Below are 15,478 nucleotides of genomic sequence, written 5' to 3' on the forward strand. Positions count from 1 at the left end.
ATTAGCACCACTCCGTGCTTATTTGATGGATCTTTTGGGCAGTCTCGCGGCATTCTCAACATGAATTCTCACCCAAAAAAATAACCTTAAGAATTGCAAATTGAGAAACGAATCTTTTGATGGAATTTTATTCACTTCCGAAGTTAATTTCCTCGCTGTTTTTTAAACTTCTTTCTCATGCGACATGTTTTTTTTTTCTTCTTCGCTGTTCGTGTGCAAATTTTTTCTTCTTGTCGGGGGGAAATTGTGTAATTGCTGAGAGCATCAAGAAAGTCATATAATTTGGTCTAATGCACTACCGACGAGGCAAATAAAAGGCAAAGAAAAGGGCTTATTAGAAAATGCGTTTATATGTATTTAAGTATTATTTTAATTAGGAATGCAAAGCGTTTCACTCAAAATCTCCCGCTCTGTATGAAATGGTTCACATGCTCAATTACGATTGTTATGTCGTCACGCTGGGAGGGCAAATTGTTGTCTTATAAGATTGGCTAGAGCGCAGCTAAACCTCGGCAAAAATTATATTTTGCTCTGGTCAACTTATAGCGTCTATGTCGCGTTCTCACGGAATTCACTGAATTTTTATTTATATGCCATCACTTAAATGGAAGAAAAATGTTCTGTGAGAGAATAAGGTAAATTGGATAGGCTGTCTCGCGAGCTATATAGCAATTTATAAATAGGTAAAAAAATTATTTTCTATACGCTGAATGATTTTTCTACTGAATTTTCTACCTTCTTTTCCCTCACAAATGTCTCATAGATGTGTTTTTGAAGGGGAGTTAGGTTACTATAAATCCCTTCTCAATTCCACCCCCGCTAGAATGTGTTCTGAATTTTCAATGACTGAACCCGCATTATAATCTGCACAGTATTGATTTTCTCTGTGAGCCTAAAACTTTCTCTCGTTTTTTTTTGCAATTCTGCAGGCGACATTGATGACTGCATCCTCACACCAATTGTCAAGGGGCAGTTTACACCCCTTCCTGAAGCTCTCTGTGACGTCATAATGGATCTGACATCCCAAGGACAATCAGCCACAATTGAGAATGTGAAGATAAAGCTAACGCTGAGGTAAGTTTCCTTTACTATTTTCTCTTTAATTTAATATTTTCTTGGATATTTTATTAGTAGAATTTTTGTGATTTTTTTTGTAAAAAAATAATTTAAAAAATTTATTTAGAATTAGAATTTGTAGTTTCTGAAAAACAAATCAACGAATGGATAGAAATTAATAAAAAGTGAAATGGAAACGTTTGGTTACACCTGGCGCCTCCATCTAATCTCAAAATAAACCTAATTTTTAAATTACAATAAAAATTATAATCTAAAGAAAGAATTTCTAAAAATAAAAAAAGCTGCTAATAATTTTTTCTTGTTTAGGAGCTGTATTATAATTTTTTACGAAACGTGTAAAAATCATTTAATAGTTTAACAGTTTTTGATTTTTTTCTAACATTCGGTGAAACTATATAGCTTCTTTTCATGATCTTTAAAGCTATTCTGGTTTTTACTGTTCAACAAAACAAAGTTATACATTTTGCCAAATATTTTTCCGGTTTCTTGTGTTTAACGGAATTATGTATGTTTTTTTTTATCCATTCAACTCCAGAATTTTTACGATCTGCAAAATTCTTTCTAGTTTTCAATCCTTTGGAAAACCTAGTTTCAATTTTTTTTACGTTATTCGAAACTCATTTTCCGGATTCTCATTCTCTAAACTGAACATTGTAATAAATTGTACAAAACTATACAAACTTTTAACGATCTACGTAATTATCAAAAAATATTTACAAAATTATTATCACGCGTCTTTTGTGTACAACAATCACAACACGTGCTCTATTCCATACTGAATTCACGCAAACACAGGTCATTTGCCAAAAAATTCAACCACACGCATTTCTTTTGACTTCGCATCCCACTTATGCTCTAAATTTTCCATATAATATGTGCTGTAACGAAAGTACAGCGGCGCATCGTAAATCCCATTGATCCAAATCAGAGACACAAAACAGCCATAAAAGCTGTCCGTGTGTGTGTGTTGTATTCGGATGGCGCGAGAGGCGAAAATGAAGCTCATTTAATTAACTAACAAAGGAAATAAACCCACAAAAATGTTACGACAGTAGTACGGCTTTCCAGGTGCTAAATATGTAATGCATTGTAAAATAAGCACGTAACTTACTTCTGGGTGATCTCCCAAAAAGAGGTGCATTTAAAAGTAACAAAAATGTGTTATTTGAATTTTCGAATGTTTTATGCGAAAAGTGGGGCACATATTTGTAAATATTGCGGAAGGATTTTCCATAGTTGGTTTATTTTTCTAATTAGGAAAATATTTTGAATTTTATACGATCTTTTGGGCTTTTTGTTTGGCTTTTAGTTGATCAATACTTGTGCTAATTGTCCTTCAATTTATTTCCATTTCATTTGTAGATTTCCTCACATGCAGCCACCATCTGTGGAAATGATCTACGACACTCTTGTGCAATTGATGCAGGAGAGAAAGATCTACCAAACTGCAAAGGGATACTTTATCGTAACACCAGAGTAAGAATTTATTTTCTAATTGATCTTAAAAAGGCAAAGAGGAGATTGTGATCATTTAGTTTATAAACTCCACGTGATCGTGATCTTCATGATCAAATCTCAACGCCATAATCCTGAAATATCCTTAAAGACGCAGAATTTGTTTGATTATTTTTCTTTGCAGACGTCGAAGAAGTCGATCCCGCCCACGGGATCATCGATCTTTGGACGAAACTTACGAAGATGAGCCACAGGAAGCTCGAACAATTCTCCTAACTAATTCAGAGGCCCTACACAACCTCTATGGGGAAATTTCAACGGAAAGAGATGGCGATTTGACTCATCAATGCATTCAAACTAATCTTGCGGATGTTATCTGCGGTGGTGAGTAAAACGATCGACAATTCTATAATGTTTCATGATCTAACTAATCCTCCATATTTCAGGGAATCCCAATGACAAGATAATGTATGCAAGAAGTTCAAAGCGCCGAAGTGCTTCATTCCCAACACCACGGAGTCTCGAAAGGCGCCACAGTATGAGACTCTTTGGCTCCTCGAAGCGACTTCAGCGATGTTCCTCAACCAGGTAATGATCATCACTTAAAACGGGCACTGTGCAAATTATAAAATCATTACGACAATCTCTACAACAACAACAAAATGTTGATTTTGCACCACGATATCATTCTCCACTGACTTTAATTTCTCAATTTGTGTGACTCATAAATCTTCCTCGAGTTAGCCCCAAAATGTGAAGAAAAAATTGGTGTGTTCACAAAATTGTTCTTTTTGATTGAAGAGGGGGCGCGATGGGAACCACTCATGGGCAATTAATATTAATTTTTCACGTATGCGATATGAAATAATATAGAAGATTGAGGAGATTGCAAATCAAACAATATGATCTCTTTGTAGTTTGAATTTCATAATAAGATGGGAAGTTTTCTTTGGGAATGATTTCAATTTTTTTTCTTTTGCGGTTTTCGCGAAAGTGATCGCGCTTCCCTTTTTTGGATAAATTTATTTTGGCGCCATGTTTAAAATATTTTCATTTAAAAAATGATATGAACATTTTGAAAATGAAAGTTTTTCAGGCATGATACGCCATGGCACCCTATTGGGAAGACCACGCGCAAATCCATTTTAGGCTATCGAAGTGATCTTCCATTGAGTTGAAAGACGTTTGAGGAGATCACGAGGTGGATCATCCACCGAGAGAATAAATGAGGAGATTTTAATAGTATACCCAAAAACTTCCTTCTGTGGTGATGCAAAAGATCTCTAAATTCCCATGCAAATCACAAACTGACTGACATCTTATATGGTTTATTTAAATGTTTGGAAGAAAAGAGGCGCGAGAAGAAGACGAGAAGAAAAGAAGAGCCCAAACAGAGATCAAAATATCACGATTGATTAAAAGAGAAAGGGTTTTTCACATTTTAGTGTCTTCTTCATTTTCTTTCCTTCATTTCTTTTGTTTTTCATTTGGGGGGCACATACTCAGAAGCCTCACGAAGACGTACGCCTCGACGGCCGATAGTAGCAGCTCAGAGAACCAAAGTACAGACTCGTCGTCGCCGAAGAAGGGCTCTCTGCTGTCACGACTCTTCCGGCGCAGTGGTCGATCTAAGCAGAGGCACATTGAGACTTTCTCAGCACAATTTCCGCCTCTTGAGTGGTTCAACTCGCGCGCCGTTCACCTTCACAGTGTTGGCACGCAGACCACCGATCACGTAAGTTTACTCTTTAAGAGGAAAAAATAAAATTCTTAACTCTTAGGACGTGATCATGAACTCATGCGCGATCTCTTCCGCAGGATGTCCCAATGACGCACACACTGTCCAATTCAACTTTCTACGATGGATCGGAGCTGAGTCAGCGATCATCCACGCTACCACGAAGGCATCATAGGCGCCACATGTCCAGTGAGTCCACCTTCCTCATCTGGTCGCGTGATTGCTCACCAATAAGACGACGATCGCCAGCATATTGCAGCGGTAGCCTGCCGCGGTCAACTCACTCAATCCCATCTTCTGTAAAGCCCACCGTGAAGGCATTGGCATCCAAGAGTCTTCTCGATGAGCAGAATCAGCGTGCAAAGGCCAAACAGCGTCTCGACAGCGATCCTCGTCACTTTAGACACCTCCACAGTGGCCCATCGAGCATCGAGAGCGGCAAGACATCCCTCCTGTCTGGGCCATCGAGCATAGACAGCGGCAAAATGACACTGAGTCGCACCAGTGGTCATTCAAGTCTCGATTCTCAGGCATCAACATCATCGCGACCACCCGCTAAGATTGCCATTTCACCGCGATCATCGCCGAGTCATCAAAAGATGAAGCCACACCTGCGTCAAACAACATCAACGGGTAGCTCAACGAAGGGTGAAGAGGTGCCCGTGAGTCGTGTTGCCAACTCCACCTCCAACAATTCCATCACCCTCCAAGTTACCACATCGGGGAGTGTCGCAACAACTCCCAGCACAAAGATCTTTCTGCAGAACTCTCCAGTTCGCAGTGTGATCACCCTTGAGAATGGAAAGCTCTGCGACAACCCCAATGTGTTCATCATTAACAATGAGACTGTGAAGAATGCCAATGGGGAACTCATCCAGAGGCACCTCACGAAGATTCCACCTCCACCACTGGAGACGCAATTTGATGACTCCGAAACTGGAGATTCCCTCTCATTGATCAGTGAAAACTCCCCCAATTCCAGCGTAACGCCACTAATTAATGAAATTCTCAGCAATGAGAGCACAAAGTTCACAAAGAACGTAAATAATGATGCAAAGATGAATAATAGTCGCAAAATGGGAAATCAATTTACGCAAATTGGCGGAAATGTTGTGTACAAGAATGTCTTGAAAAACAACGAATCAGATCCAACGTCTCCAGTTAACAATAAGAATGCCTTTAGATTTAGCGACGATGTCACGGGATCAATGGGAAATCTCCGTATAATGGATAAGTTGAATTCCCACTGTGATCTGAAGAATCTCCAAATGGATCGAAAGGCCCTCACCTCAAGTCCAGCCATCAATACGGATTCCTTGGCGCACATACTGCAGAAGAATATCGTAGCTGTGGGTAGTGAACCGAATCTCGTGGCAAAAAATACGGAATGCAAGAAAATCCTCGATAAGAGTAACATCGACAAGGAACCCCTTGATCGACGATTGAGCCTCTCCAAGGAAACTCCGGTGCCTGAGAAGGATTCCGGTGATTTGTACAACTTCCCCAGTCTCACGGATTTGAGTTTCAACTTCACCTCCCTCGCAGCACAGAAGATCCTCCAGGGTGTCAGTATTAACAGCATTGATACCCTTGTTGAGCTTAATATGGCCAATGGGCAGGATAAGAGCAAACCCAGTCATATACCCTCCCTCTGCACGGACTACGGTATGATCTGAGAGAGCAAACACAACGCGCCCCCGCGAACAAGTGCCAAAACTATAAAAAAAAATTATACAAAGTGCATTATGCAATTGAACGCACAAAGCGCAACTTAACCACACACTCGTACGGAAAACCCAACTAATTCACAAAATATTATGCATTGTAATATCATTTTATAAGTGAAATTAACTCTTTTCTAAATACCCTATACTTGTATAAAATATCCATTTATATATGGGAGTAAAATGCAGTTACGTAGCACTAATTCACTAATAAAATTATTGAATAAAAAAGGCTTCTCGAACTATTGTGTAATGAGAAAGAAATTTGTTTGGTGATTTTATCGGCTCAAAGGATCAAATTTTTCTCAAGATTTTTCTATTTTATGAAGAAGATAGAACATAAAATAAAGAAAGGATTTCGTTCCTGTTCAGCACCGTTTGGCTCGTTGACTCAGTCGCGATGAAAGGTACAGAGGCTGACTGTCAGTATTGACACCATAATCAAACTTTGCGTAAAATCGGTAAGATTATTTATTAGATTTTCACGCGATTGTTGTATTAACCTGCTGGCCGCCAAGACCTTGGAGCTTCCTTAGAGCGCCAAGGTGGGGTCGTTGAACGACCCCAAGAAGGAAGTCGATTTTCTCATAAACCATACAACCGGGAACTGTCGGGTCACTACCTTTAGACTCCTTATATAGTCCTCTTGCCCCTTGCATCACAAATTCGCCACCCGGAAACACGCAGAAGAAGATATTAGGGAAAAACATTTTTCACTCATTTTTCACACTTTCTTCGTGAGAAATTTGCCACGAAGTTGACCGCAACTGCTATTTTTTTTCACTACTTCCCCACATTCCCCTCACTTCCCGCACAGTGATAAATGGCAATATTTCTCGAATATTCTTTATTGTTTTGCACATTTATATGCTTCTAATTATGTTTTATGTTGTTTATGTTACTTATTTGAGATAACTTTGACACTGAGAAGGTAAAGTGAGAAAGTAAACACAACCCTTCAACCCCCTTCAACCATATGATTTATGATGTGACTAACTTCATTCTGAGAAATTTTCCGCAGCATGGCCGTTACACCAATTTTTGAATTCCCTTCTTCTACATTTTCCTTAATAACTTTTCTTGTGGTGGATGGATTGAGCTGAAATTTTTACACAACCTCCTCAGATAACCAAAGAACTTATTTCCCAGTGGGGAAAGGCTCGGCATGTGAGGTATACTGCCGAGATTTTCGGCACAATTACGGCACAAATTTTAATTCAAAACCATCCGCGTAGTGGCGCATAGTGCTTTGTCGTTATTCTCGGCATATTTTCGGTATTGTTGTTTTTTGGCATGCACGGTGAAAATAGTGGCGTGGGTTCACGAAAACCCAATTTTCAGTGATTTTCCTCAATTTTCCGGCAATCTATTCGGTAAGTAAGTTATCCTAATGCGTATAGAATTAATAAGAAAATGGAAGAATTCGTTTAATGCGCCTAAAAATATGTATTTTCTTTGTTTTCTTTAGCATTGCTGTGTTGAAGGAGATTTTGTTTGAACTTCTGAAGGACACCGTGACCGTACCCATCCGGAACTAAAATTTCATTACAGGTTTAATTTAGTCCATAATTATATTTGCATTTTAATTGTTTTGGGGTCTAAACGCACCGGAATCTCATCTTGATTCAGCTAATCAGGGGAGCCGGATGCATCGTTAGTTTAGTTAAAGAATTTTATAATTTTTCTGGGAGATGTAGCGTCATCCCATTTATCTTAGTCTCACGCATCTCATGAATGAAGTTCACGTGAAAACGGGGAAAACGTATTCTTGGAAGCGTAAGAACTTTATTTAAATTCTAATTTTGGTTTTTGGCTAAAAGTTAATTTCAGGTAAGTGATCAAGGAGGGAAACTTCAAACAAGTCCATCGTCACGCCGGTTTGGAATAGGAAACTTCACAGAGTCCACAAGGGATGCTTATGTAAAAGCAAAAATGAGCAATCCGGATGCGGAAGAGATCAGGAATATTGTACTTCTTCACTACAACCGGGAACATCTATCCAATACTTTGTCAAAGGACGATACAAAATAGTAAGAATACTTTTCAATCCTTAACATTTTGTTTTTTTATCTTATTTTTATCTTATTGGAATCCATTCAAGGTGTTCCTGGAATCATGGAATCCGGAAGGAAGCTTCATTCACATCCTTGTCGGTTTTGATTTCCTGAAATCCATCACCAACAGGTCGTACGTCCAATGTCTACTAATGGAGTTTTGATTTAGAGTGAGTATACTTTTCAACAAGTTCTTACATACCTTTCATCTGTGATTCTTTTAAAGACAAAATAAGCATTGGTCTTTCATTAAGTCTATTAATTTATGTCTTTATATTAACCAATGATTTTATGATGTGTTCTATAATTTTATCATTGAAAAGTATCACTTTATGATTTTTTTCATTTATGTAAATTAGAACATAAATAATAATAATTATTATTTTTTGAAGTTTTAGAACTGATTTAAAAAATTGATAACTTTTTGCCAAAAAATCATTTTTTTGTCTAGCTAGCTAAATGTTTAAAATAATTTTTTTTATGTAAAATACAAACATAGTCAAGCTAATTTCAAGACATAATGAGGTCTTTCATGTTTTTGGCAACTTTTTTTCTTTCAAACACAGACATTTCACTTTACCACTCCTATGGTATTTCATAAAATTCAGTTCTTTTTTTATCAAAAATATTTTGTATTCAAATTATAAGTTTAGTGAAAAAAACAAATCTTATCTAAATTGCAATTCATTGATTAAAAGTTTGTAGAAAACAGAAAGCATAGTTCCTTTAAATTACATATTCAATTAAAAATGAATGGCTTTTTTTTCTGAATTAAGTATACTATCCAAGACAAAATTAATCTGTTTTTCGTATCAAAAAAGATTTTTTTTTGTAACGTTTTGTCTGGTTGGACCACTATTTTGCCATAATTTTTAAAAGTGGTAAAAGACAATTTTGCCTAGCAGTGTTTAACATATTTTAATTTTAAACTTGTAAGACTTATAAAGTAAGATTTTGACAATACTTTTTCGCGATACATTGCAATTTTACGCGATTTTTATCAAAATCTTCAAGATTCTTGCCTAAATCATGTCATTCATGTCTTATACAAATTTTATTGTAAGAATTTAACGTTTTCAAATGAACATTTCATTATTATCTAAAATCATACTCATCCACAAATTGTGAGAATTCACGTAAATGGCAAGTTTTAATAGATTCTGAAAACTGAATAAAAGACGAAAAATATTTAACCCTTTAACGTCCAACGTGAAACATAAAAACATTGAAACATGCGCTCTTTTATCGCGATTTTTATTCTATGAATTTTTTTTAGAGGACTTTTCTCACACAGAATGTCTTCTTTGACCCCTTATGCGTGAATTTGATGCATTTGTAACATGGAAAAACAATTACATTCTTAAATAATTGAAAAAATAAAATGTTTCACGTTTGGATCAGCGTATGACCCAAAAAACCTTAAAGGGTTAAACATAGGGGTCGTTTCTGATAAAAATCTTTTTACTTTCTAACAATTTAAAAGTTGTTGGAAAATTTTGACATTTTATGTTTTAAAATCCTTCAAAGAGAAAACAAAAAATTGTTCTAGAAAACAGTCAGAAAAATCTTTAATCAGCCTTGGAAAAGTAATTTTCCTTCAAAAGCCTGATTAAAGAAAGAAATGAAATGTCAAAATCTTACTTATAAGATTTTTCCCAGAATACCAAAAAACTAATAACTGACGAATTGTAAGAAAACAAAAGAATAGAAAATATTTATATCAGAATCTACCCCATCATTGAAATTAAATGTATTTTTAATTAATTTCGAAAAAAATTGAATATTGTCCTAATTTTAATTGAATCTCAACTGATATAAGTGTACTGAATAATATTTTCATAATAAAAGAAAAAAAACAAAGTATTTTCCTTTATTCAAAAAATATCTTTAATCTTTTTTAGTTTTCTTTAAAACAAATTGTTAAAATTTGTATTTTTGCTGAAATCATTTGATTGATCATATAAAATATTAGCAAATAAAGTGTTTTTTGATAAAATATTTCAATTTCATGGCAAAATAGTGTCAAAAAACAGACAAGATAGTACAAATAAAATTCTAAATAAATATTACCTATGTTTATAAGCAATTAAAATAAATATTTCCATTTTGTAAAATGGTGGGAAAATCTTTTCAAAACAATTTGATTCTTATCTTAATATATAAAGCTGAAAATGTTTGTTTGTCTGTCTGTGGCACATGAACTCCTCCGAAACGGCTGGGCCGATCTTGATGAAATTTTGTAGGGGGGTAGAGGGGGTCAATACGAGTTGCAAGCGCTATATGGGATTCCGCCCCAACCCCCCTTTATAGCGCCCCCACAGAAAAATTGATTTTTTCCCATTTTCTACCTGTTAAAGAGTCAGATAACGGGATTTTTTTTTTAGAATTTTTCGGGGTACCGTATTATTCATCCCCCCTACTAATATACGCCCCCCTTTTATAGCTTAAAATGGAGTTTGCTCACACGTGATTGGGGGCTCGGGTTGACTAGTTTCAAATAAACACAAAAAAATTCTAATAAATCAATAAAAAAATCACCAATAATTGTTATAGTGATTTATAACAAATTTGCAAAAATGTTGCAAATAAAAACTTAAATTCGCATAAAATCATTATGTGCTAAACACATTTTTAAAATTAATAAATAATTTAATTCATTTTTTTTAATGAAATCAGTCTCAAAAGCCGACAAAAATGTGTTTTTTTCTATTTATTAAGGAATTCTTGAATAAAGAGATGTTTTTTTTTAATTTTTCTTTACAGGAAGCCCGTCTCCAGATAGAAGTTAAGGAAAAACTACGCGAAGAACTGCGTTGGTGAGAAAACAAATTATAATTGTAAATAAAATAAAATTTTAAATAAAAAAAGTAAAAAAAAGAATTTTCTGGTTTTTATTTTTCGTTTTTAAACGGTGGGAATATAAATTTAAATTGCATGCCGAAAATATACCGAGATTCATGCCGAGAATCATGCCGAGAATACACCGGGAGTATACCGAGAATGATGCCGAGATTTCATATAAAATTTTTCCCACAGGTTCAAAAATCCATACATTTCTCGGTATCGCCTCGGCACGATCTCGGTATTGTCTTATAACGAGAAATCATGCCGAAATACCGAGATTCTCGTTACGAAAACATGCCGAGATTCCCCACTGGGTTCCAACCCAGTGGGGAATCTCGGCATGTTTTCGTAACGAGAATCTCGGTATTTCGGCATGATTTCTCGTTATAAGACAATACCGAGATCGTGCCGAGGCGATACCGAGAAATGTATGGATTTTTGAACCTGTGGGAAAAATTTTATATGAAATCTCGGCATCATTCTCGGTATACTCCCGGTGTATTCTCGGCATGATTCTCGGCATGAATCTCGGTATATTTTCGGCATGCAATTTAAATTTAAATTACAGCCGTTAAGAAACGAAAAATAAAAACCAGAAAATTCTTTTTTTTTTACATTTTTATTTTAAAATTTTATTTGAATACATTTTTTTTTTAATTTTCTTACTTTTCCATCGCTGTCAGTTGTCCATTTTCCTTTGCTGCATTATTGAAGATGGTGTCATCAACCAATTGCTGCAAAGAAAAATATAAAAAAATTATTTAAAAATGTGTAAAAAAAAAATAGAAAAAAGCACATTTCTGTTGGCTCTTAGAATAGATTTTATTAAAAATCCAGGAATTAAAGTCAATCATAACGCGTCCAGTTATTAGAGTTGGTATACCACAACGCGGATGGGTCAGTTTATGCGTTGTAATTTAATTTGTGAGCAGAATTAGTAGGCAAAGTTGATTTTTTTATGATATTCATCAATATGAAAGATAAAAATGCTCATATCTGAAGTTCTATAAGACTTACAGAAATTTCTTGACTAGTTTTGGAAAGGTCTTGAAACAAGCTATAAGTTGACATATATATCAGTAATTTTCAAGGTCACATCTAGAACAAAAATGGCGGATATTTGTTTGACCAAAACATTTTTTTGCACTTTATGTCCTCATGGAATGGTTCTACAGGTTTCTGATGTTCTAGAAAGTTGTAGAGATTTGCAAAACCTTTAATTTGATACCAAGTTGAGCCAAATAGGACAAGCCGTTTAAGAGATATGGCTATTAGAACTTTTCAAATTCAAGAATTTTTCAAATGGCCATATCTTCTAAACGGCGACATAGATTTTCTTCATTTTCGGACTGGTGCAAGATTATTAGTCCTGCTACAACATATCAAAATTTAAAAGATTTGCCTAATGGGGATTCGGAGATATTGCCCCTTAAAGTTAGGCAATTTTTGTTTTTGATTTTAGCGCCTCTTGCGGATGTTTTTGAAACTTAAAATGTTCTAAACAGTTGTAGGGCTACTCAATACCTTTCATTTGATACCAAGATGGTCAAAATCGGTCAAGCCGTTCTTGAGTTATATCGAAAAAACACTTTTTGCTTTAGGCCGCCATATTTGCTAAACCGCTTGACCGATTTTCAAGTATGATTTGTTGATGAAAATGTCTTACTGAGCTCTACATCATACTAAAATTTCAGACTTCTAGCTATAAGGGAAGTGGTTGACGGTATTTCAAAATGGCGGACGGCGGCCATCTTGGATTTTGAAAATGCGAAAAAATGAAATTTTACACCCACATTTCTATAGAAAACTTCAAACCCGAAGTCTCTATCTGTTACCGTTCTCGAATTATAAGGCAAAGTTTGGACCAACGGAAGGCCGGCCGGCCGGAAGGCCGGCCGGCAGGCCGGCCGGATCAAAAATTTTCCACCACCATTTTCGTAATGTGGGATATCTAAAACGTGCTTATACTAAGTTTGAGCCCGATCTGAGGTGGGCGGTTTTTCCGATGATTACAATACTTGGTATGCCACGATTGTGGTATACCAACTAATTAATTATTGATTTTAGAATATGTTTCGCACAGAATGGATTTATGAGATTTGAAGTTAAGTTTTTTTCGCAAAATTGAATGAAGTTACTCAATAAATGATTCGTTATAAATGACCGAACAAAATTTCTAATTTTTTTGTGTTCTGGAGATGATTTGTTTAATTTTTTTTAATTAATATCGATTTAGTAGATTTTTTATATTATTTAATTAAAATAAAAATCGAAGTAATTTGAAAAGACTTTCCCATTCTTTTAATAAATGTAAATAATTTAAATAAATTTTATTTTCTTATAAAAATAATATTTTCTTGGAAATTTCTTTTTGTATTATTTTGTCTGGTTTTTGACACTATTTTGCCATAAATTTATTGAAATGTTTTATCTAAAGACAATCCTTTTGCTAATATTTTATATATTCATTCATGTTCAATCACAATATTCTAGCAAAAATACTTTCAACAATTTTTTTTTATAGAAAACTAAAAAAAAAAAAACTTCAGATATTTTTTTGAATGAAAGAAAATAGTTTTTTTTTCTTTTACTCACATCAGTTGAATTATAATTAAAATAAAGACATTTAAAGTACCTACATTTAATTTCAATTATGGAGTAGATTTTGATATAAATCTTTTCTTTTTTTACAATTCATCAGTTTAAGATTTTTGGTATTCTGGGAAAATCTTATGACATTTTGCCATTTTATTTCTTTCTTTAATTAGGTTTTTGAAGGAAAATTATTTTTTCAGGGCTGATTAAAGTTCTTTCTGACTGTTTTCTGGAACAATTTTTTGTTTTTCTTTTATAGAAGGATATTAAAAAAGAAACTGTCAAAATCTTCCAAAAATTTTTAAATTGTTAAAAAGAAAAAGAAAAGATTTTTATACGAATCGACCCCTATGTTTAAATAATTTTCACTTTTTATTTAGTTTTCAGAATCTATAAAATTTGCCATTTTCGCGATTTCTCACAATTTGTGGATGAGTATTATTTTAGATATAATACTTAAGTATTTGTTTAAAAATATTAAATCCTTACAATAAAATTTTCTAAAAGACAAAAATTACAAGATTTAGGCAAGAATCTTGACGATTTTGATTAAAATTGTCTTTTACCAAATATTTTTAAAAATTATGGTAAATTAGTGTTCCAACCGGACAATTTACATTTTCTTTTGATACTAAAAAAAGATTATTTTATGTCTTGGACAGTGCTGTATATATTTAATTCAGAAAAGAATATCTATGCAGAATTAATTGAAATTGAAAAAGGGATTTTGAATGCTTAGCCAACAAGACATTAATAAATATATTTTTGGAAAAAAAATATCATGTTTTTTAAATCATTTCTAAACTTCAATGAAATATTAATTATTTATGTTCTACTTTACATAAAGGAAAAAATCATAAAGTATTACTTTTAATTTATAAATTTATATAATTCAACTATCACAAAATCATTGAATGTTAAGACATAAAAAATAGAAATGAAAGAATGACCAATTCTTGTCTTTGAGAGAATCACAGTTGAATGGTATAAGAGAACTTGTTGAAAAGTATACTCACTCTAAATCAGAGCTCTAGTGGTAGACATTTTGATGTACCATCCGTTGGTATTGGATTACTGGAAACCAAGATCGACAAGATTGTGAATATCCAGTGTAATGCAATCGCCTTTGATGTTTCCTTTCTGTACTGTACCTAGAATGAATTACAATAAGATAAAAAAAACAATTTTTTTAAGAATAAAAAATATTCTTACTATTTTATATCGTCATTTGAGGAAGTATTGGATCGGGTGAAATTCCAGATGTCTTGCGCATCCGGATATCTCATTTTTCCTTCTTCAGAAGCATCTCTTGTAGGCACTATGGAGTCCCTATTCCAAACTGGTGTGACGATGGCCTTGTTTGCTTGCCCGCTTGGTACCTGAAATTCACTCTTGTCAGCCAAAAACCAAAAGTATAATTTAACTAAAATTCTTACGTTTCCATGTCGACTCTGTCGTTCCCAAGAATAAGTTTCCATGTCGACTCCCCTGTTTATATGAATGAAGATGAGATTCCGGTACACTTAGACTTCAAAACAATTAAAATGCAACTAAAATCATAAACTAATCTCACCTATTTTTGAAGTGAAGCACACGGGATGAAACAGCTCCGGAACGGTACGGTGTCCTTCAGCAGTCCAAACAAATTCTCCTCTAGCACAGCAACGCTAAAGAAAACAAAGAAAATACACATTTTTAGGCCCTTTGGACGAAATATTCCATTTCCTTCATAGCACTATTCACTTTAAGATAACTTACTTACCGAATAGATTGCCGGAAAATTGAAGAAAATCACTGAAAATGGGTTTTTTTGTGAACCCACGCCACTTTTACACCGTGCATGTCAAAAAACTACAATACCGAAAATATGCCGAGAATCACGATAAAGCACTATGCGCCACTACGCGGATGCTTTTGAATTAAAACTTTGTGCCGTAATTGTGCCGAAAATCTCGGCATTATACCTCACATGCCGAGCCTTTCCCCACTGG

The 15,478-nt window shown here is 34.5% G+C and overlaps 1 protein-coding gene and 2 long non-coding RNA genes across 7 annotated transcripts in view; 2 read left to right on the plus strand and 1 right to left on the minus strand.

The window, feature by feature from the left end:
• LOC129793055 (uncharacterized) overlaps positions 1–6,258 on the plus strand; it is a 56,530-nt gene extending 50,272 nt beyond the window's left edge. The window contains exons 6-11 of one of the 2 annotated variants that reach the window (XM_055832602.1): positions 930–1,074; positions 2,440–2,553; positions 2,717–2,916; positions 2,979–3,120; positions 4,039–4,267; positions 4,351–6,258. In XM_055832602.1, coding sequence (XP_055688577.1) covers positions 930–1,074; positions 2,440–2,553; positions 2,717–2,916; positions 2,979–3,120; positions 4,039–4,267; positions 4,351–5,946 — 2,426 coding nt within the window. In that variant the 3' untranslated portion in view covers positions 5,947–6,258. The remainder of the gene's footprint in view (positions 1–929; positions 1,075–2,439; positions 2,554–2,716; positions 2,917–2,978; positions 3,121–4,038; positions 4,268–4,350) is intronic. The other variant, XM_055832603.1, reaches the window with a different exon arrangement.
• An 828-nt stretch (positions 6,259–7,086) lies between these two features.
• LOC129793085 (uncharacterized) lies at positions 7,087–10,928 on the plus strand. Of its 2 annotated transcripts, XR_008750877.1 has the most exons (4): positions 7,087–7,367; positions 7,463–8,024; positions 8,096–8,218; positions 10,812–10,928. It is a non-coding gene; the product is annotated as an uncharacterized LOC129793085 (long non-coding RNA). The 2 variants fall into 2 exon arrangements; XR_008750876.1 differs by having other exon boundaries at positions 7,095–8,024.
• Positions 8,677–15,474, minus strand: LOC129793084 (uncharacterized). Of its 3 annotated transcripts, XR_008750875.1 has the most exons (8): positions 15,250–15,474; positions 15,061–15,154; positions 14,924–14,975; positions 14,700–14,866; positions 14,504–14,638; positions 11,559–11,626; positions 9,482–10,856; positions 8,677–9,243 (listed from the first exon to the last, which is right to left on the minus strand). It is a non-coding gene; the product is annotated as an uncharacterized LOC129793084 (long non-coding RNA). The 3 variants fall into 3 exon arrangements; XR_008750874.1 differs by having other exon boundaries at positions 8,677–10,856; XR_008750873.1 differs by lacking the exons at positions 8,677–9,243; positions 9,482–10,856 and having other exon boundaries at positions 11,496–11,626.
• Between the last annotated feature and the right edge of the window lie 4 nt (positions 15,475–15,478).

Source organism: Lutzomyia longipalpis, chromosome 3, assembly GCF_024334085.1.
Source record: "Lutzomyia longipalpis isolate SR_M1_2022 chromosome 3, ASM2433408v1".
NCBI lineage: Eukaryota > Metazoa > Arthropoda > Insecta > Diptera > Psychodidae > Lutzomyia > Lutzomyia longipalpis.